Below are 21,077 nucleotides of genomic sequence, written 5' to 3' on the forward strand. Positions count from 1 at the left end.
AAGAGGATCTGGGCTGATGTTCAGATGATGGTATGGAGTAGTAAAGGGTTCAGACTTCAGCTTCGGTGAGCCCTGTGTTCTTACAAATGATTATAAAAATCAGTAAGTGACTGCTTGCAGAAAGGGAAGCAAAGGGATAGCACCGGGGAACCAGAAGATCACCATTAACCGAGTGAGGAAAAAGGAGCAAAGAATGGCCAAGCCATCACTTTTAGGAACAGACATGACTGGCCATTTCTAGACAGCTGTAACAGAGGGGTTGCTCCTAAAAAGATCTGCTTATTAGATTCTCCGCAGCCCACAAAGACAGCCCAGAGACAGGGGCTGCCTACCCTGAAGGATTCTGCTACATGATCCTGTGGATACCCCATGGTGGCTGGAACCATCTGACCTTTCACACAACTGTCCCAGGGAAGAGGCCATGGGCCGGCTACTTCTTCTGGGAAGCTTACATTTTCATGGGCTTCCATGTGGGGACATTAATAACCTAGAGCCTGGCATGACAATGGCTAAGAGAATATCCCCAACTACATAAAGCAAAGCAGCAATGTAGACAATTTATCAGAGGTAAAAAGTGGGGTGTTATACTTTGACAACTCCCTGAGGAATGCCATCAGCCTTGGAAGTCATTACGACATACTCACAGCACAACAACTGGTTGCCTATTAACAATTCTGTTTTTTAAGACCAGAAAGCTGAGCACTGGGAATCAGAATTTTCTTCTTCCTGTCCATCTTTTACCATTACCCATATTAACAGGGGAAGGAAATTCTTCATATAATTAACAAAACACCACTGACTGAGTTTTAAAGTCTTTTTGATTATAGTAATCCAATCTGCTTTTAACGCATTGTGTTTTCTTACTATGATTCGATCGAGGTAAAATCTGAATGAGCTATGTTTCCCTTGAACCCCATTATTTAAGTTCAGGATCAAAGACTCTCTGAAGTATCTTTCAAAACCAAAAATTCTAGGAACCCAAGACCCACTAGCAGATAAATCTGCCCAGGCTTTTAAAGCTTTATTTTATTTTATTGCAAAATTATTTCCGAGAAGAACATTACACTGTAACTGACCACAACAGAGTTTAGATAGCAATAAAAGTAATTATTCTTTAGTTCTGTCTTTCACTTAAGCCTCTGAAGGCTGGTCTGTCTCTCTAAACTCGACTATATCTCAAATTTCACATAATGGATGTGTTCTGGGAACACTGCAAGGCTGAGTAGATCCAAAATTAAAGTATAAAAGAGGACTCAGTATTTAAAGAAACTTCTGGTACACCTGAAACTAATATAACCCTGTGTATAACGTATGCTAGGTTACATTACTATATTACACTAATATAACACTTCAATATGAAAATAAAAAGGAACCGGTTCTTCTATGTGAAGACTCAATGACAAACTAAAAAAAAAAGTAAGTAAATAAATAAATAAAATTTCTGGTGAAGCATACTTTTATATATAATCAGCTCTTAGGTGTTTTTAAATTTGGCTTTTTTTTTTTAAATATTTTATTTATTTGACAGAGAGAAATCACAACTAGGCAGAAAGGCAGGCAGAGAGAGAGAGGAGGAAGCAGGCTCCCTGCAGAGCAGAGAGCCCGACACGGGGCTTGATCCCAGGACCCTGGGATCATGACCTGAGCCGAAGGCAGAGGCTTTAACCCACTGAGCCACCCAGGTGCCCCTTAAATTTGGCTTTTTAAAATATAAAAGGTTGCTAAATTTTACCATACCTTTTGCCATATTTTTTTAATATTATAGATTTTCATATGTACCCAAATTCATTGTATCCAAATTTCATCCTTGTATTCAAATTCCATTCCCATCTCCGAGACACTGGTCTAAGCTTCTGTCACAGTTTCTGATTTTTAAAGTCCTATTGGGTGTTATTAGCTAGTAAGAGGCTAGAGTAAGCAAATCAGACATGAAAATGAGGCTAGTTTAATCTCTTATATTTCCGGGTATATTAAAAAACTGATAAAGCAAAATACATTCTCTGTTTCATTTATTTCAGACTGTAATATACTAGCTACAATGTGCAATAAAAGAAGTATATAGCAATGAATGATTAAAACACACCAAATACCTCTAGCATTATCAATGCAGTAATTAAGCTCATTTGCAAATATAAATCTGAGCCCTCCAAATCTTCCATTTTTCAATGGAATCTTGAAAAATCTTCCATTTTTTTTCCTTTTTTTAAAACAAGCAAACAAACAAAAAAAAAAAACCGGAAAAAATGGTTCTCTCTTTTAAACTATGAATTCATAGGGGCGCCTGGGTGGCTCAGTGGGTTAAAGCCTCTGCTTTCGGCTCAGGTCATGATCCCAGGGTCCTGGGATCGAGCCCCACATGGAGCCCCGCATTGGGCTCTCTGCTCAGCGGGGAGCCTGCTTCCTTCTCTCTCTGCCTCTTCCCTGCCTACTTGTGATCTCTGTCAAATAAATAAATAAAATTTAAAAAAAAGATAAACTATGAATTCATAAATAAAAGGTAATAATCAAGGCTGTTAGCATACAGCAGTTTCCACGTACCCTGGCACTTTGTCGGTTCACTTTCTTCTCTTCATCAGGAAGTGGAGGCATTGGGTATGGGTATTTTCTGCTGGAGGCAATAGACCCAGTTGATGAAGACGGAGACTTGGCAGGAGACAGAGTCCTGAGACGTTGAGAACACATGGCATAAATATTATGTGACTGCTTAACATCTCTTTCAAATATGTGAAAAGGGGGTTCAGAACAAACCCTCTGATTCCTATTTTCACAGGCCACTACTACAAAGGTCTAACTACTGGGAGGTTCTCTATCCTTCACAACACTGGAATGCTGGAATTTTATCTTCCTAAGGTCATAACTGCAATGGATTGTTCAAATGTTAGCACACAGAATCAGATTCTTCAATTAGAAAGCCAATAATGACATTCCTATGCAAATAGATAAAAAGCTAAAATGGAGAAGGGATAAAAATGATTCTAAGAGCTCATAATGGTAAATTAAGTGTACGACATATTAATATTCTGCCTTATTTTTACCACTTAATGTAAAAAAGTTTTAGTACAGTAATTCCAATTATATTTTTAAGATCTGAAAATATAATACAATTGATACATTTATTAGTTGCTAAGTCACACACCAGTTCACACAAAACTCATGCATTCAGAGGCCAGTGTGTTAGTTGTGAAAGAACAAAGGCAAATACAGGGGTTTTAATAATAAATTAGTAAACATGCAAGCAGTAAGGAGTGCAGAGTTCCAGCCAAACAAAGAGTCTGATGAGAACATACAAAAATGGTCTGATTAGTCCCTACAATCAGTATTTCTGTATAGGGGAGGATTTTGTGCCATCTAAGTAGATCTTGATAACACATGTAGGGTCCAAAGGTCCCGTCAATAAGGCGGCTACACCTTATTGACCGGAATGTTACTGAAACTAAAACACAACAAAACCCCTCCCTATTTAGATAACCTCTCCATCGTGAAGGCATCCCGTATAAATATACGTGTAAGCTGTGGTGTATTACGCTGTTCTTATTTGATTCTGCACGTGTAGTGGCAATATTTGTGAGGAGGCTGAACTCACGGGAAGAGCCCACATCTGTTTTGTTTTCTTGTCCTTGAAGTGAAAAACAAAAACAAAACAAAACAAAACAAAAAAGCAAGAGTTTTTTTTCACTCACACCGTATCAATGGGAAATAGGTGTGTTCACTTCGGCAGTACCTACCCATTCACAAATGTTACCACTACACATCTGTGACTGCTTCATTCCCAGGGCAAGGTGACTAGGAGTCACAGAGCGGAAGTGGTTACTTCCTGCAGGGGTCCTTATTGCCAGGGTGTGGAGCTCATCCGCTGGGTGTTGGCAGCAAGGGGGCGGGGGAGGGCACGCTGGGCAGGGGCAGAGCTACCGCACTGCATGCAACAGCTTCAAGAGGTCTCTTTTTTCCCCCTTATTTTAAATTTTGGTTCCCATCCATATGTTATGCTTTGCTCTAGTTCTCCTGCGGTTTTCACCCAACTAAAGTTAAGGTTGGAAAATACTTTTTCCTACAAGCCCTGAGATCCAAACGAATGTTCTTGCTCAATTTTAAGACTCAGGAGTGGCTTAATTGGCTTTTAATCTGTAACTCTTAACACTTCCTCTATTTTTGGAGAATGTCTAGGACCACTTCTTAGCGTGGACTGTTAGACTATTACAGATACTTGACTTCTCTTGTGATGAGGCTCTCCACTACAGAGCCAATGGGTAAAACTAAGAATGTTTTCAGATCCTCCATGGGACTATTAAAGCAGCAGACTACTGCAGGTTTTTCTACTCAGAAATTAAGGATGTTTTTAACTTTAAGAAAACATTTCCAATATGACTATGACCTTTGAGAAACAAGCTCAGTTTGTGTAGAATGAGGATAAACTTTTGTATTTAGATTTAAATACATCTTTCTAAAACAAGAGAGAGTAATTAAGATTTTTAGCCTCATCATTAGTGGTTAAGACGTCCAAGTTCAGGAAAACTAGTCAGGTACACCAACAAAGAACTAAATCTTGTTTACTTTAGGGGATCATGCAAAATGAGTCTTCTTTTTAATTTGCTACAGTGTGTATGTATCCCTAGCATGAGCTGTTGGCTTACAGCTTCCCAGACACGCCAGCCATTCATCTGGCCGAGTCCAAATGACCAGTTCTGTACACGTACCAGGCCATTCCAATGAGGGGTTCTGAGTCTCGTCTTTCCTCCAAATATTTTCGCATGGTTAAATCCAATGAATGAAAACAAAAGCAGGAGATATTCTCCTGACCACCCCCCACCCCAAGAAATTTGCACATATACTATGTCTCACATGAATACATCAGTGCTGACACTTTGGACTGAGCCTAAGGGGAAGAGAAAGCAGACGAGATGGTTTTAGTAGGGGCGAGGGGCAACCTGTCCTGGAGGTTGGGTGGTGTGTGAACATCTCAGGGATGTTCAGCCTGAGAATGGGAGTCAGAATAAGAACAGAGAACAAGGTAAGGTAAATCAGTTTAGGGAAATAGAAACAAACTTAAAATTTGGTCACAAATGTCTAAGAGTTATTTCTTCAAAAGTGTCTCCGGGCTCTTTCCTGACCCTGGCTACTTGCCTGCTAGTTCCGAACTGGGTTTCAGTGAAAGCCAGGCACTGGCCCAGATCATTCACTCAGAGAGTAATCCTTGAACAAATGTGAACCATTGCCATTACAGCACTTATAAAAACCATAATAAGCATAGTGGGGGCCATTTAAGGTTACACAAGGAAGGTGTGCCTGTGGGCCAATGGACTGTGGTCTGTCCTGGGGCTACAAGAGCCTTGCTGGGTTTGCCTTTGGAGACATGCCTGGAAGGCCAAGCTCAGCTCCGTTCTGCCCCCCAGAAGTGGCTGAAACAAGGCCAGTCACACTTGAGAGGCACAGGTCCCCCTTCCTCACTTATCTGGGTTCAGGTGCCTAATCTAGAAGGATTTATAAAGTGTCCTAGGATAGGATTTAAGTAGTCCATATCCACTCCGCAATTCTTAAATAATTACAGTGAAGTAGAAAGGAATAGGGGCGACTGGGTGGCTCAGTGGGTTAAGCCTCTGCCTTCAGCTCAGGTCATGATCTCAGAGTCCTGGGATGGAGCCCCACATCGGGCTCTCTGCTCAGCGGGGAGCCTGCTTCCCCCTCTCTCTCTGCCTGCCTCTCTGCCTACTTGTGATCTCTGTCAAATAAATAAATAAAATCTTTAAAAAAAAAAAAAAAGGAACAGATTTTGGAGTCCAGAGCCAAGCTGGTAATTCTGGTTCTGACACTTATTAGCTGTGCCACCCTGAGTTACTCTGTGTGCCTCAGTTTCCTCCATCTGTAGAATAGGAATAAGAATGCCTACATCTCACAAGGTGGTGAGAAATAAAGGTACGTAGGAGGCACTCAATCCAGGACAGTCATTATTCATTGCTTTTTAGGGTAACAACATTTTCCATAAGGTCATGGAAGTGGAACTCAGCAACCTGATGAAGAGAGTCATCAAATGCCTAATACTCAAGAGGACGTTGAATACTAAACTTGTAATACACTGTCACCAACTTCCCCCAAGATTGAGGTGTGGGGACATAAGGCTCTTGCCCTGCTTGATGTGCTGGCAATCATTCGAGCAACCACTGTCCGATCCAGAACAGGTAAGGGAGCACAGCGGAGGCACTATGATCACTCCAAACCTTTCGGCATTCGCTTTGCTCTTCGCAGTGAGGTGGATATAATATTTTAAATGCTGGGCTGTACTTTGGCCCAGACTGCTACAGTCACTAAGTCCCCACTGCATTCTGATAAGGAGACCCCAAACCCCACACCATATGGAGGATTAATAAAATGGCCTTTGCCCTCACTGGTGGTTTTGGCAGGGGAGGTAATCCTGAACAACCTGGTGGCTGATGAAGCAGGTCTGAGCGGTAGCAGAGGGCTGGCAAAGCATAAGCCAAGGTGTGGAGACCCTTTGGGCCTCCTGTGTAAGGACCGGCTTGGATAAAGGGGCAGATGAAATTCTGTTGTGTGAGAATCACTGTGATAAAAGCCCTGGGGTATCTTAATGATTCACGACTTTCACAGAAACTGTGTCGGTTTTCAAGTCTCACCCAATTCATCACCCTGATCCACCCTAAAATGACAGTTACATTATAAACTGCCAGGGAATTCTGTCTGGCCTTTAAACACAAAGGTGGACTGGAATAATTCATTCTTATGTGACTACCCACTGTGGGAACAGACATCTCATATTAAAAAAGAGGAGATAAAGGAACCCTCTAAAATTGCCCTTGCAGCTTTGCACGTGCAACCGGGGGTGCTAAAGCATTTCCCCATCCAAACTGCGTTGAGTCATGCAGCTTCTGGGCAGACCTGGGTGCTGATTTTAAGAAATGTGAACTCTTCTCTGGGAGCCACATGAACTACTCAGCTGACCCAGGGGAGGCGAAACAACTCTTCCGGGGTACCATTTCACAAATCATTGGTGCAAAAAATTGCTAATTCCATTGAGTATAAAAGCCCTTGCCCCTATGGGGCCAAAGTCACCCTGTTTTGGTTCGATGGCTGATACGAATTACAATCTGCCCACAAGCCTGAGGAAGGTAGCTAGGAGAAACAGGACTTCAGGTGAGCCAAGATTCCAAATAACATTCAAAATAATCTTACCTGTCTTCCTGACGTTGGCCATCTTGAGAGCTACAGGTGAGGGTGGGATGTTTGAATGAGAGTGTATGTGTATGAGGCTCAGTGTGGGGAAGTGACAGAAGCAGGGGAACAGGGCCGAAGGGAAAGATGGGGTACAGAAGCAGGATATATCGTTGTGAGCAGGCAGGGTTATGCTTTCTTTGGGGCATATGCAAATGTATGGATCAAATTAAGATGCAAGTAGGTCTAATCATTTTCTCAAACTATACATATCTGAACTAAATGGTACACTGGAAGAGAAAGTCCACCTTAGATGGGTGCTGAGAGTCAAGTACGTACGCATATTTTGGTATCTGTTAAATGCTGACCCGAGTCATGGCAAAAAGTAATCTGAAAGCCTATTCTGTTCAGAAGAGGTCGTAACGAAGTCCGTGTTTCTTCTTTACCTTAGCTGTCCACAAAGCAGTCTTAAATAAACTGGACATTTACCTCCAGGAAATCACTTTGATATTACAAAGAGTGAAAAAATGCCATTAAGAGCTCTTGGAAATTTTCCCTGACCTCTGAAGTCAGACTGAGCTACAGTGGACTGAGTAAATTCTAGAGTTTCTAAAATGTAAGGATACTCGGTCTGTTCTTCTGTGAATCAAGAACATGTTTTCTATCTGCTTCCTGCTCTGTGTGAAGTGTGAGACAACCGTCTTCCTAGCATAAAAAGTTCCTCGGATGTTCTGTTGAGAATCGGTGAAACACTTCTCAGCACAGCCCTTGTTTGGAGGTGAATGCTTATACTGAATGAATAAAACCCAAACGCATCTGATCCCACCCTTCTGTGATCAAGGTTTCCTTGGTCGTCTTAAGTTCCATTAAATCACTGTTTTTACTCAAAGTAAAATTCTGCTATATTTCGTTTGGTTTCTTTTCATGTTTTCCCTTAAGTTTTAGTATGCACTATGCACTCTTAAGGCAGGAAGTAGGAAAAATGCACTATAAATCTGCTAATTTCTAGAAATTAAATTGTTCAGGTTAATAGTGCTTCTTTATTAGTGGAAAGTATATTTCATGCCCATAGAACACTACATAGCATAAAATGAAGAGAAAGCTACTAAAAAGCTCAAGATGGTGATGGGGGCATGCACTAAATGGTAAGTAACCCTTTCAAATGGCTTCATTTGAAACATTCAGAAAAGAACTAGACTTGCTCACTAAGCCAGAAACAGAGATCAAAAGGCAGCAAATAAACAAGGACCCTTTCCACCTATGGGAACTTGTATTTGGGAGATACAAGATAGAGAGCCAGTCACACTACAGTATTTGTATGTGCTGGGAGAGTTTGAAAAGGATATAAAATTAATTTATAAAATACCTAAAGTATGGTCCTTCAGTGTTTTTATTCACATCTTCTACCCACTTAGCTACATTATAGTCTCTTTTGAACCATGGGTTTAAATACCTGCAGAAAGCAATGGAAGGAACAAAGAAAGCAGAACAAGATAGAAAATCTGAAAATACACAGCACAAGCTTAGCAAGGATGTTCTTCACCCTCCAAATGCAAGTGACTATGGCAAATAAACCAGGATGGATGCTGGGGGTTATGCGGCAGTCCGTACAATGACATGAGAATCAACTCAGCTGCAACAAGGCTCGAGGCATTCGAGAATGTATTCGACATTTCAGGGAAAGCCTTGCCAGTGGTTTCCCCAAGGGAATCAGAAGCTGTCTTCCGATCACAGTACTGTCAGAGATCCCATTCACCCACCTCCAAAGTGGCTTTTTCCAGGCCACCTCTCATTTGGCTCCTTGGTTTTCAAATGATAACGATGCTTTTTGAGAATATTCAGATGGCTGCAATTCCAACCTGGTGTTTGGGTATATAACACCCCAAGAACAATTAAAAGGAGAATGTTCTCTTTCCAGTAAGAAAAAAAAAAAAATAAGACTTTACATGGCTTCTGTCTCACTCCAGATAGCAGGCCCTAAACTGGAGTTAACAAGAAAGGTGCTCCAGTTGGCTCTATAAAGAGTAGAAAGGGTCCTGCTATTCTGATCCCAGAGCCCTCACACATGTTAAGTGTGGGCCAAAAAGGCCTCCAGGATCTTCAGGTTGGGCTCAGCAGTTAGCTGTAGCTGTAGCAATATTCCTTCTTCCTCCTATGCACTCCAGACTAACGTATTCGTGGTTCCATTAGGAAATGGACCTCAGAAGTTGCCTTCTGAATGTCTGGTCATGAATTAAGTGAGTGACTGCCAGAGGATACAAATGACCTTCATTAGCATTTCCCTGATGGATCTGGCAAAGTCTCCATTGGAATTACTGCGCAAAAGAAAATTTAAAAGAGGTAAATTGGGAGTGCAAGTTGTTGTTTTTTGTTTTTTGTTTTCTTTTTTTCCCAGAGTTTCCTTTTATTTGAACCCAGGGAGCCAAGTAAAAACACATCCCCTTTCAGAATGTGCTCTTGTAAAATAAACATAGATTCAACAAATCCAGTGTTGGAACAATTTGGAGATTTTACTTAATTTTCTCTTTTAAAAAGTAACTTCTAGAGATACTATAGATAATGAAGATACAAGCTCTATCAAACTTTCCAAGTTATTTGGAAAGAAACCACGGGAAAGATAGAATACACTATTCGTTTGGGGTTAAACTTTGCTTCTTTCCACTGTATTTGGTTTTAGTTTGTAAATACATTTAAATCATGATCACATTTTCAGTTATAGAAACAAAATTAGGTTACTTTTTCCATAGCCCTTTCCCTCCTTTTTAGCTACGACCAATGAAGTTCCCTCCTAAGAGAAGGGTTTGGTTGCTTTTTATGTCGGTAAGACCATTTTTGCTAAGACAGTGTCCCCTGCCTCGGGAACAACTCACACTAGTTTTGCCTTTAGCCACAATCATTGCCAACTTGTACTTTTCACAGAGATAGCCAATTAAAACTTGCATAAAAATTTCCACTGAGACTTTGAACAAAAAGAAAAAGTCAAAAAGCAAGTGCAGCCACAGATGAAGGCTAGTGAATGCTCTGGCCTGGGGAACACCGGAGAAAAAGCCCATGCAGCTGTTATCAGGTGAAACATAGCCACACAGCAAACTGAGTCACCCACAGGCAGCTTCCAGGAGGAGAAGGGTGTTCCTTTCACTGACAATCTTAGAAGCTCAAAGGGCTGACGCCATGGCTGTTCCATGAAATCTACAGCCGCATGGCTTGGCTTGCATGTGATGGACCTCTCCCTCCATTTCAGGGAACATCTCAGAAGGCTATGATCATTTCACTAGAGGTCACTGAAGAGAGCTCTCAGTGGTTGTTCCTTCTGGGGCTCTGCCCGTGAAAGTGTCTTCACAGCGAGCATCCTAGCATCTCTAGTGGTGGCGGTGGAAGTGATGGGATTTTATCAAACTGCTGTAAACCTGCCTATGTGGCTTGACTTGGCTTGTAGCGCAACATGCAAAAAAAATGCATTAGACAGGGGAGGAGAGCTCTTTGTGTTCTCCAGGATGGAAAGGCAGAGGAAAATTAGCTGGTGCTGGCTGGACCAGGACCATGTCCAAGCAGACGCTGGGGGTCAAAGATCAAATGACCCTGTTCTCAGCCAAGGAGGGGACTAGGAGGAAGATTAAGTGGCAGCCCAGAATGAAGGGGCAGGTGGAAACTGACCTGTGATCCAGACTCCCTGTCTGGGGGCTGTCAGAGCCCCCGAGGCTTATGCCTTGGGATGGGACTGTCTGGGCGAGGGAGTGCCCAGGCTCAGGTGCTTGGGGCTCCCTCCTGTAAAAACACAATATATAATACAAAGTCTAAGCCAAAACCTTTTTCACATCATGTACAACAGTGAGGAAGATGCAAAAACTTTGAGTGGAAAAACAATACAATAAACAAGGACATTATATGTTGTTAATTAGCCAAGTATGTGTTTGTGGTGAGCGTTTTATTTCATGTCCTGATGTTTCATCATCCTTTGGGATGACAGGTACTAAAGGGGATGCTGAAATCATGGACTCAGATGATACCTTTTAATCTAAAAAATAAAAAAGATATGTCTGTCTGTGGTCATTCTGTTCCTCTTATATTCCCACAAATTATAATGTTATATCAGAAGCAAAAGGGATTATTTAGCCAATATGGAAAGCATAAAAAAAGACTGTCAATAGACCTCCTGATATGTTATATATTAGGATTCTTTTCAAGGAAAAAAAAATAATAGGTATATAGTGCCCATACAGTAAGGTATGTGAGAATGTGCCCAACCTCACAGACTTGGTTCCATTTAATTAACATGAGTCATGTAACCCACATCTGGAAAGTCTGAAAAATCTGAGGGAGTCCTTAATACTTCTTACTCACAAAGATGATTCCACTATGACATCTTATTAAATATTACAGTGTTATCTCACAGGCAAGAGATTCCTTGAGGGCTAGCTAGTATTATAACTTTTATCATGATATGAGTGGGAGTTTTACAGAAAAGTTTTAAAAAGTAAGTGACCATGCTAGAAAATACTGTATGTATCTTGCTAAACACCAAGTGCTGTTTGGGTCAATACACAGCTTTAATATAATGTTTGTTTATTTTCATTGAAGAGTTTTCAAAGCCTTATTCTAGGAAATACTGTTAAAATGCTAACCAGTACACAAAGGAAGTCCTGAAGAATGTTTTGCAGTTTTATCTGTATTTTTGTGAGCAACTGAGATGAGCTGAGGCGCTCTTTACCAGGTGACCTCATGCAAAACAAATCAAAAGACATTCCAAGAGTTTATCCACCAATGAGCCCTAAAGCATCAAAGCGCTTTGGGAATGTATAAGATAAACTCTAACAGATTAGTCATTTATGATGGAGTTCTATGATGCCATTCTGGACCATGCAAGGGTATCACTGAAACCTATCTATTGCTTCTAAAAATAAAGTATCCTCTAGCAAACTTTTGACAAGCCACTTACAAGACAATACCATCAGCAGGAGGGTCCAAATTTCAGGGCACTGTTTTTATTCCTGGACTGAAAAAGGCAGGGTATATGATGGAAAAGCTAACATAAGTTTCTACAAGCAGTTTAACAAACACCTGCTAATTCAGATTTTTTTTTTTAAGTATTAAGGCATGAAGAGGCAATAGTGATCCTGAAAACAGTAACTAGCACTGCAGTGAGAAAGAAGTTTAAAAAAAAAAAAAAAGTTTAGATAGGTCAAAAAAGTATGGTTAATTAAAACCTGGTGGCAAGGTCCAGAAGGATAATGAGGGTGTGTTTGATTCCTTAACGTGAGATAAAGGTTTGAGGAAGCTTGGTCTTGTTGTACTTTCTTAAGTGAAGAAACAACAAACCAAAAAAAGGTGCATGGTGTTTACCTCATTAGAAATAACTTTAAATGTAATTTCTGATCCCACCCCCTCCCTCTCGCCTCAGCTTAAAAAAAAAAAAAAAAAAAAAAAAGTGTGGCTATCATTTAAAACAGATAGTGTTGCATTTAGTGACAATGATTCCGTTAAAGAGCAAGTTTTGGTAAGTGCCCTTTTAAATGTCCTCAGAAGGAAGATTTAAAAGGGAATCCATATTCCATTAGTCTGAGAGAATGCTTAGATTGCAGCCATGAAGCCCTCCGAGCGGTGGTTTCACACTGTGAGCAGTCTCATGCTCTAGGACGGTGGGAATTGTCCCCTGATGCTTCTAGGCTGTGTGAATATTGGGAAGAGGAAAGGTGACCCCTCTGAAATGGCTGGACCCCAGGTGATGAGAAGAAAGGAATGTTATCAAAATTCCCTTCAAAAGGAACCAAGACACCACATGGCAGGTTACTGGAGGAAAAAGCCTGCAGCGAGAGTGGGGACCCCCGCTATCAGTGAATATTGGTTTGGGCACAGTTGCGGAGATGCCTATGTAAAAGAGAAAAGCCATGGTTAATTTTAAAACCGCAAAAAAAGAATTAAAAAGAAAAAACCAAGACCAGAGGCATGGTTTACAGTTCTTTGATGATCTCGCTAATTAATTCTGCACACTAATTGCACAGGACCTTGGGATGCCTTTTTCCATTAGAGGTTTAGACTTACTCAGTTGAATTAGACCGAGGTCTAAATCTTTTGCCTCTGATTTTCTTTCTGTTGCCTCCCAGGTTACCTGAAAAAGACGGTTTAATGGCTAGGTTTGAATATAAATAAATAATTGTCCTATGTGTAATCACAGGGTATTTCACGTGGTGTAATTCACAGCCAGCCCCTCCCAGAACACAGGGCTGTATAGTACCATACAGCCTTCTCTCACCCTGGTCCTACTGAATCCCATCATTTCCAACCCAAGAAAAAAGAGAGAAATCATAATAAATGCCCTCTTCTCTGTTGGGAGAAGAAGTACAGAGCGTACATGAAAGACAAATCTTTACAACCAAGAACCACAAAACAGAATCTGGGTCCTGCAAACACATGCACTAGCTGCTCAGAATGCCGCCCTATACCTTGCCAAGAATTACTTCGAGGTCGTCCATTTTCACAGATGTCTGAAATGTGTTTTGTGTCCGGAATCCTTTCACTCCAAGAATGAGAAAGCCCATTTGACCTGAAATGGAAAATGTGTATATACTGTTCAAAAATATAATCAAGTGAACTTAGTTTCAAAATCAGAAAGCAAAATTTCTAAGCATTACTACGCATTAAATAAATCAAGAAAGAAAAAAATCTGAAATGAAAGAATGAAGAGAACATGAACGTCTTCATGAAGAAGGCAGAATTACACAACATTCAATTTAAGAAAAGTCAAATACAATGGAACCCCATTACAAGAGTTTACAATGGAAAAGTATCAGCATACCATGCAAGCCAATTACATTCCCAACAACCACGGACAGCGAATTCACTTCATAGTTCAGTTATATTACCCAAGCAGAAGAGTTATAATGGGGTCCCACTATAGATGTTTCTTAATTGTAAAGCAATGGTTTTCATTCAAATATTATGAGAACATGGACTTCCAAGAGATTTCGTTAAGATCTGTTCAATTGAAACTGCTCAACCTTCATCAAAGTAATATTTAGGTTTTCTTAAACAATAAAACTATTTTCTGAGAATTGGCATTTTCTCCACAAATACCTCCCACTGCCCCCGACCAAATGTAGTACTCTTAGTTAATTGCCCAATAACTGAACTGAATCAAATGTTTATCATGGAAATGTCTCTCACAAAGCCCATGTACCATTAAGCCCGTACGTTATATGTGTCCTACCATCTTAAATAAATTGTCTACGAGAAGCAAAACTTACACACCCACCTGTACCACATAAGAAAAAGTATTTTGACAAACTACATGTATTTAGAAGAAGTCACATAATTTGATACCATTTTTAACTACTTAAAAATCATAATCCACTCTTCTAGTATCTGGGAATTATTCTAATCAGTATTTTAAGTTCTTCTTGAGGTACTTTAGAAAATAGCACTATATTTAAAATCTTTTCCACACATTCCAGTTAATTGCTAATAATATCTACTCTAAAAGGAAGCTTCTATTGATGAATGAAAATAAATGGAACTCAGCACAGTTATTACACATTAATTCCCCAGATTAGTAGTTTTACAACATAATTTTCTGATTAAAGAATGAATCCTATTTTATCCAGCAGGACAAAAGAAATTCTGCTGGAATCCACTGATTTCTCTACCTCTTTACTATGTTATTTAATTTAGAATTAAATATTTGACCAAGAAAATATTTATATATGGAATTTAGATAAGCCTTAATTCTCTTAGCCAAAAAAGAAACCCAATAAAAAGACTAAAAATTTTTGAACATTCTTCTATAGATCTGTACTCCTTGTGCAAAAGCTAATATTTTAATTTTTGCTCTATGCTATGTTAATCCAAGTAAAAACAATCCTTCATGCTTAAGACAGTTCCACATAAAGAAGAGTTCCCAGATCTACTGAGTCTTTCTCTCCTTTGTGATTGCTTACAGAGTGAGATCCATGGCAGAATTTTTACAGATGATTCACTCTATATAGAATTCCAGAAGAGATCACGTTTCTTCTGAATAAACTAGAAATTCCCCTCCAGTCTCCAAAGTGCCTATTGTGCCCAAAGCCATGTACTGGGCTACCAAATCTTTTTTTTTCTATACGTTACCTCCCTTAACCAATTTTAAAGAAACTCTTCCACAGGAACATCTTAGCATTCTTCAACATGAATGTAGGCCTCATTTCCTAAAACATTCCAACTATTTATTTCTTCTACCTGTTTATTTTATTAAGTGATTATAAAGCATGCAGAATTTTAACTGGTCTTATACACCTTAAGATCCTGGAGCAAGAATATAACATCAAAGTTTAAGACATATAAATAATGTATTAACCCCACTTATCCTATTATAAAACCCAGGCAAATACTAAATATACTTAATTTGGCAACTGAGCTCTAAATGAGAAAGTCTAGAAATAATCATTCTAGGAATAAAAGGCAAAATCATAATATTCAAATATACGATTCACAGAGAAGCGATCTTTTTTTCACAGCAAGCTTAGCTTTGGTATATTTAAAATTTAAAAATATTCAACGCGGTATTTATAGTACCAATTTAACAACTGCTTTACTGAAGCATGACAGTAACCTTTTTCTTTGACTACCCAACATGACATAAAGCTCACCATTTAAAATATTATACAACACTATGTATTTTAAGCCACATAAGAGCAAGATTGAAAAACCCTAGGATTTCTCTGTAGATTTAGAATTGTTACGCATTTAGTTTAGTTTTGGTTCAATTTCCGGCCTGATTTGCTTAACAAGTGGTTCTGAGCATATGGCATTTGGAAGCACAGTAATCAAAGAACAAAGGATACTATTTTTTAACATTCAAGAAAGAAGGAAGAAGTAATCAAACCTGCTGCAAAATAATGAAATGTTCTGACTAATGGAATAATGTGTGATGGAACAGGTAGAAATCTGAAAATGCGACAGAAAAGCAGACCTCTTCTTAGAACTAGATGCTGAGTTTGTGCTGACTCCGGGAGCAATGTCGCTATAAAAAGAGTCACCATCTCCAGGCTTTTTTACATAATCTCCCTGGGGTAACTGTCTAAGGCATAATAAACATTTCAGAGTCAGAAAACAAGACACACACATGAACACAGACATATACAAATATTATTTTAGGAAAAAAAAGGTAGGGATAATGATCTACATGAATCAAATCTATAACAACACGTAAGATTATTAATAAATGTGACAAGTTACAGTCATTCTAACTGTAGAGGTCAGAAATGCAATCACTGAAGTCTATACAGTCTGACGAATAAAGCCTTGCTTCAGGGGAAAAATACGGAAAGATGAGGTTTTTTTTGTTGTAACTTTATTATACTTGGAGATGTTGACCGAAGTTGTTGTCTTTGGAAAAAAAAAAAAAAAAAATGGTGCTAAAGGAAACACGTTGGGGCAGAGAGTCCTTGCCCCAGATAAGGCATAGTTTTTTTCACTGCAGCCAATAAACTATTCATGATTTCTAAACATTATATAATGTAACCTTAAGACCAATTAAGTCTTAAAATAACTGAGTGATTTCTAAGCCATTTTCTATAATTTAATCCAAATAAATTCTTATTAGCATAATCTGTTCAATCTGGAGCCACACTGTTCATTTAGGAGAAATAGGAAGAAACCGAAAGAGATTCCAACACCAATCAAAAATGTACTTCTATAGCTGCACAAAAGAATATGTAAAAGGAGATAATTCTGCAAGAGGAAGAAGGGGTTGAAAAATAAATGAATTCTTGTTGAGACTATGGGGGAGATACTCATAGGTAGTTGGTGGGTGACCTCGTTTCTCTATTCTCCACTGTTGAAGGAACACAACAAAGGAAGACCTGTTTAATCTGAACTGCTATGGACCCTGCTTTCTCTGATTTTGAATTAACTAAGATTGGAACAGATTTTTATTACTTTTCCTAAGGGAGAAGGGTAGAAAACTTTAGAATGGACCACCTAGTCAGCCTCAAGAGCTAATCTGATCATCTGCCAATGCCTGGCCTCCAAACAGTCACCTGCATCCAAAATCTGATTCCGTTCCATTTGGTACCGTTATGGGAGGCGCTGGATTGAGAATTTTAAACAGAGTTATACTTCAGTAGGTCTCCAACAAAGGCCAAATCTGCCAACTCCTTTTTCTACTTGGTTTTCCTGGTCACCTTGCTTACTTGCTGATGCTAAATTCTATCTTAAAAAATGCAACTTCCAGACGTTTGCTTTCTTGTACCAATTCCTATTCTGTCTGAAATCTTGACAACACTTGGTCATTCGTTCTTTTGAATGACTTGAATACCTCTCTCATATTATTTCAATCCTACATGCTCACACATTTCCACAAATCTAAAAAAAATTTTCAACCCACAGGAAGCACATATATTAACTTGTGTGATCCTCCCCTTTGAAGCAAGTGAAAGTTCTCATTAGATTTGTAAGACTAATTTTAGACTAGAACTCTGTGATACATGTTCTTGCAAAACATTTTTAACCCTTTAAGTGGCTTCAGCTCATAATTGTAACTTTTTTCTTTTTCACAGTATATTATGAAACATTAATTTTCTACAAAAAAATAATACAATTTCCCCATATTCACAGTGTTAAAAATACAGGACAAATGATACATATTGTTATGCAAGAGATCTTTAATCTCTGGAATCACATTTTCTGCCTTGTTTCCTATGAGTAAAATGTTCTGTCATGCTTGAAAAAAAAATGATCTCAAGAACTAAGAGTTCTGTATGTCACCTCAGGGTGGAAACTTTCCTTTTGGATCATATTAATATTTATAAATGAATGCCAGAGAATATCCCATCAACATCAATTTCCAACATAATCTTTATGGCTAACAAATCCTTTTTCTCATCATTACCTTTAGTAATACTCTGTATAAGCTGATAAGATGTGCCTCACTAAATTCAAATAAAATAAAGACAAATTCCAACTACATTTGACCTTTCCCATTCATCTGTCGCCCAAATTATCTTTTCATTACATGGTTCTGGATTCAGGAATTTACCAAGAGCTCCCTTGGCTGATGCTACAGGCTTATTAAATGGACTACCTCTCATGACAGATGGGCCTATTTTGTTGTTGGTTTGGTTTTTTTAAAGTCTCCCCATTAAAAAAAAAAAAGTCTCCCCATTTTACCACTCCTTCAGAGTAATTTCTCTGCAGTGCATGGTCACCTTTCACATGAACAAAAATTTTAAATGCCAAATATATCATAAACTGTGGGCTTCAGTCAAAGGGTTAGAAGGGAGTTTAAGTTCAATGAACTTCTGGGGCATGGCCTTATTTTTATTGTGATGGGCAGATTCGATTCTTAGCTATTTCTATTAGGAAGACTCCAAAATACAGAAAAGACTCTGTATTACCCTTAGAATCCCACAAGGAATGTGTGTAATGCATATTTCTTCACATAGTAAATGAATAACAATGTTAATGATAGAGTAAGAATTTTGTGAAAGATCTCTTAAGAATAATATTTAACATTCTTCACTGTCGAGAAATTTCTCCTTTTTTCAATATCCATTGCAGATTACAACAATTTTATCTCTTCTTGTTTAACCTTTACTGAAGATAAGAGAATATCAGGTCCCCATGATCAATAAAATAACATTTCATCATTTGTTACATAAGATCATAAATGATTAACTAAATAATTCCTTAAATTTTTTGAATTAAATTTATTTTTCTAGTCTTTATGGCTTTCTTCTTAAATTTTGCTGGTCTCATGGAGTTTTGAATCATAAAGTGATTACTACATTAGGCGGCCTGACTAGCACCAAGTTTTGTCATGGGATAATTACTTCATATGTCCCATATTATATGCAAATATTACGGATATGCACATTTTTTTAAATAAATAATGACTAAAACAAAAGCTTATCTAACTAAATTCTTTTTCCTCAGAAAGGAACCCTGTTATGAGGGCAGTCTGGTCTTTCTTTAAAGGGTCCACTGAACCATAATATATAACTTTGATCTTTACACAGACCCAAAATGAGAATGCAATGAAAAAAACTTAAGTCCTAACCTTAATGCTGAAGGAGGCATTTCTCCAATGCTTTTGTTTGTGTCTGGGTTGTCTGATATTAGAATTGTTACTTTACTGTTTTAAGAAATATTGTATAATGTGTACCAAGTCACACTGACAGATGCATTTCACTTAAATAATAATAATATAAAAACAAACAGATAGGCTTGAAAAAAAGGAGGGAGGGAGGTTCACAAGCAGGAGATAAACTGGCTAAAACAGGTGAGAAAGAAAAGAAATGGGGAAGAGGGTTTCTGTTTAAAGTACAGATCAGGAAGATATGACCTAATCATTTATTCTATTTCACATTAATCATAATGATGTGTGCTCATTTCAGACAAAGGAAGAGAATATTTCAGCTGAATACAGTGAATGTTTTATAAATCCAAGTTCAAATGAATGTTTGCTTAATCTATTGCTACTTGCAAACCTACCTGAAAACTAAAGCTCAAATTTAGAATCTTGTTACAAAGTATATAGTTGCTGGGACGCCTGGCAGGCTCAGATGGTGGAGTGTGAGACTCTTGATTTCAGGGTTGTGAGTTAGAGCCCCATAACGGGGTGTAGAGATTGCTTAAAAATAAAATCTTAAAAAAACAAACCCACAGAGTATACAGCTGCTAAATCCTAAAACAATTATGATAGCATCAGCTGAAAATAATATGGAAGTCTTCTTCTCTGAAGATTTTAAAGAAAAAGATCTTTAGCCATCCTTCCAACTATGTCGTGTAAAAGAACTCTCCATGGTTCCTAGGTTACATGGTTCTACCCTTCATAAGGTAACACTGGCAGATTTAAAATAATACGATTCGTGCATGGGGTTCTGCCTCTACTGTGTCCAGAACAGGGCTCCTGTTTTTATTAAGCAGTTTGTAAACAAAAAGAAAAAAAAGGGTTAGTTTCTTGTCTTTTTGTCAGATTTGCAATTAAACCTATCATGCCAGGTTACCAAGCTCCTTCACAGAATTACTTGCCTGACATCTCCAATAATTTGAAAGTTATGCCTAATGGCATTTCTGAGACATTATATCATTAATAAGAATCTGATAACTGGTGTATGTTTAATATGGTCTCACATTTAGTGTCAGACCAAACCTTTATGTTTGCCAATACTTGCACCAGGCCAACCAGTAAGTGTAGGCTTCATTCACGTGGACAGATGCTGTTGTTCTGTGAGGACGACCACATCCACGTCCTTCGTTTGAATATCAGAGAAACGCAAAGTCTTCAGAGATCACGTATTACAAACTTCCCTTACAATGATGCTTTACAGATAACACAGAACGTTAGCTGATTTTAAGGTCATGGAAAATTTAAGTGATTTCCCAAGAAATCACATCCTACAAAGTGAATTTCTGATTCCTTGTCACTTGGTCCTCCCACCATGGAACCTCAAAGGAAAACCTTTAAATTTAAAGACAAAGACAACTCAAAATTCTTATTTCTATTTCCTAGCATCCCTTGGAACTGAACACATCCTTCTGAACATCTGAATACACTTTTATAAGACTATGCATTTCTTAATGCATGCTTTGGTCCATTTGGCCTTTTCAAGTACTCTATTACCACTGACATATATTCTCAAAAAGAAAAATCCTTCAGAAGATATTTATACATTTATGACTTGCTGACCTAAAGTCCATTATCTGCTACTTCTTCATTTTGAAAATTATTCTACAAGTCTAAGACTCATTAGCTATGGACAAAGACAAAAATAAATAAATATTGCAATGAAATATATCAAAATACATAAAATAAATCTGTCAAAGAGGTGACCGCTCTCAAAATATAGACTAGATTCCAAAACAATAACCAGATTGATGAAATGATGAGTCGGTAATGCCAGGAGGCATGAAATTATATCAGACCAATAAAGGAAACTCTTAAT

At 38.5% G+C, this 21,077-nt stretch overlaps 1 protein-coding gene across 25 annotated transcripts in view; it reads right to left on the reverse strand.

Annotated features, from left to right (window-relative positions):
• ADAM22 (ADAM metallopeptidase domain 22) overlaps window positions 1-21,077 on the reverse strand; it is a 226,515-nt gene that overhangs the window by 1,754 nt on the left and 203,684 nt on the right. For 3 of the 25 annotated variants that reach the window (XM_046020382.1, XM_046020384.1, XM_046020381.1), the window contains 3 exons: window positions 13,602-13,702; window positions 13,201-13,267; window positions 2,539-2,662 (listed from right to left, as the gene is read on the reverse strand). In XM_046020382.1, coding sequence (XP_045876338.1) covers window positions 2,539-2,662; window positions 13,201-13,267; window positions 13,602-13,702 — 292 coding nt within the window. The other 22 variants (XM_046020360.1, XM_046020359.1, XM_046020365.1 and 19 more) reach the window with 17 other exon arrangements.

This window comes from Meles meles, chromosome 10 (genome assembly GCF_922984935.1).
Source record: "Meles meles chromosome 10, mMelMel3.1 paternal haplotype, whole genome shotgun sequence".
NCBI classification, from domain to species: Eukaryota; Metazoa; Chordata; class Mammalia; order Carnivora; family Mustelidae; genus Meles; species Meles meles.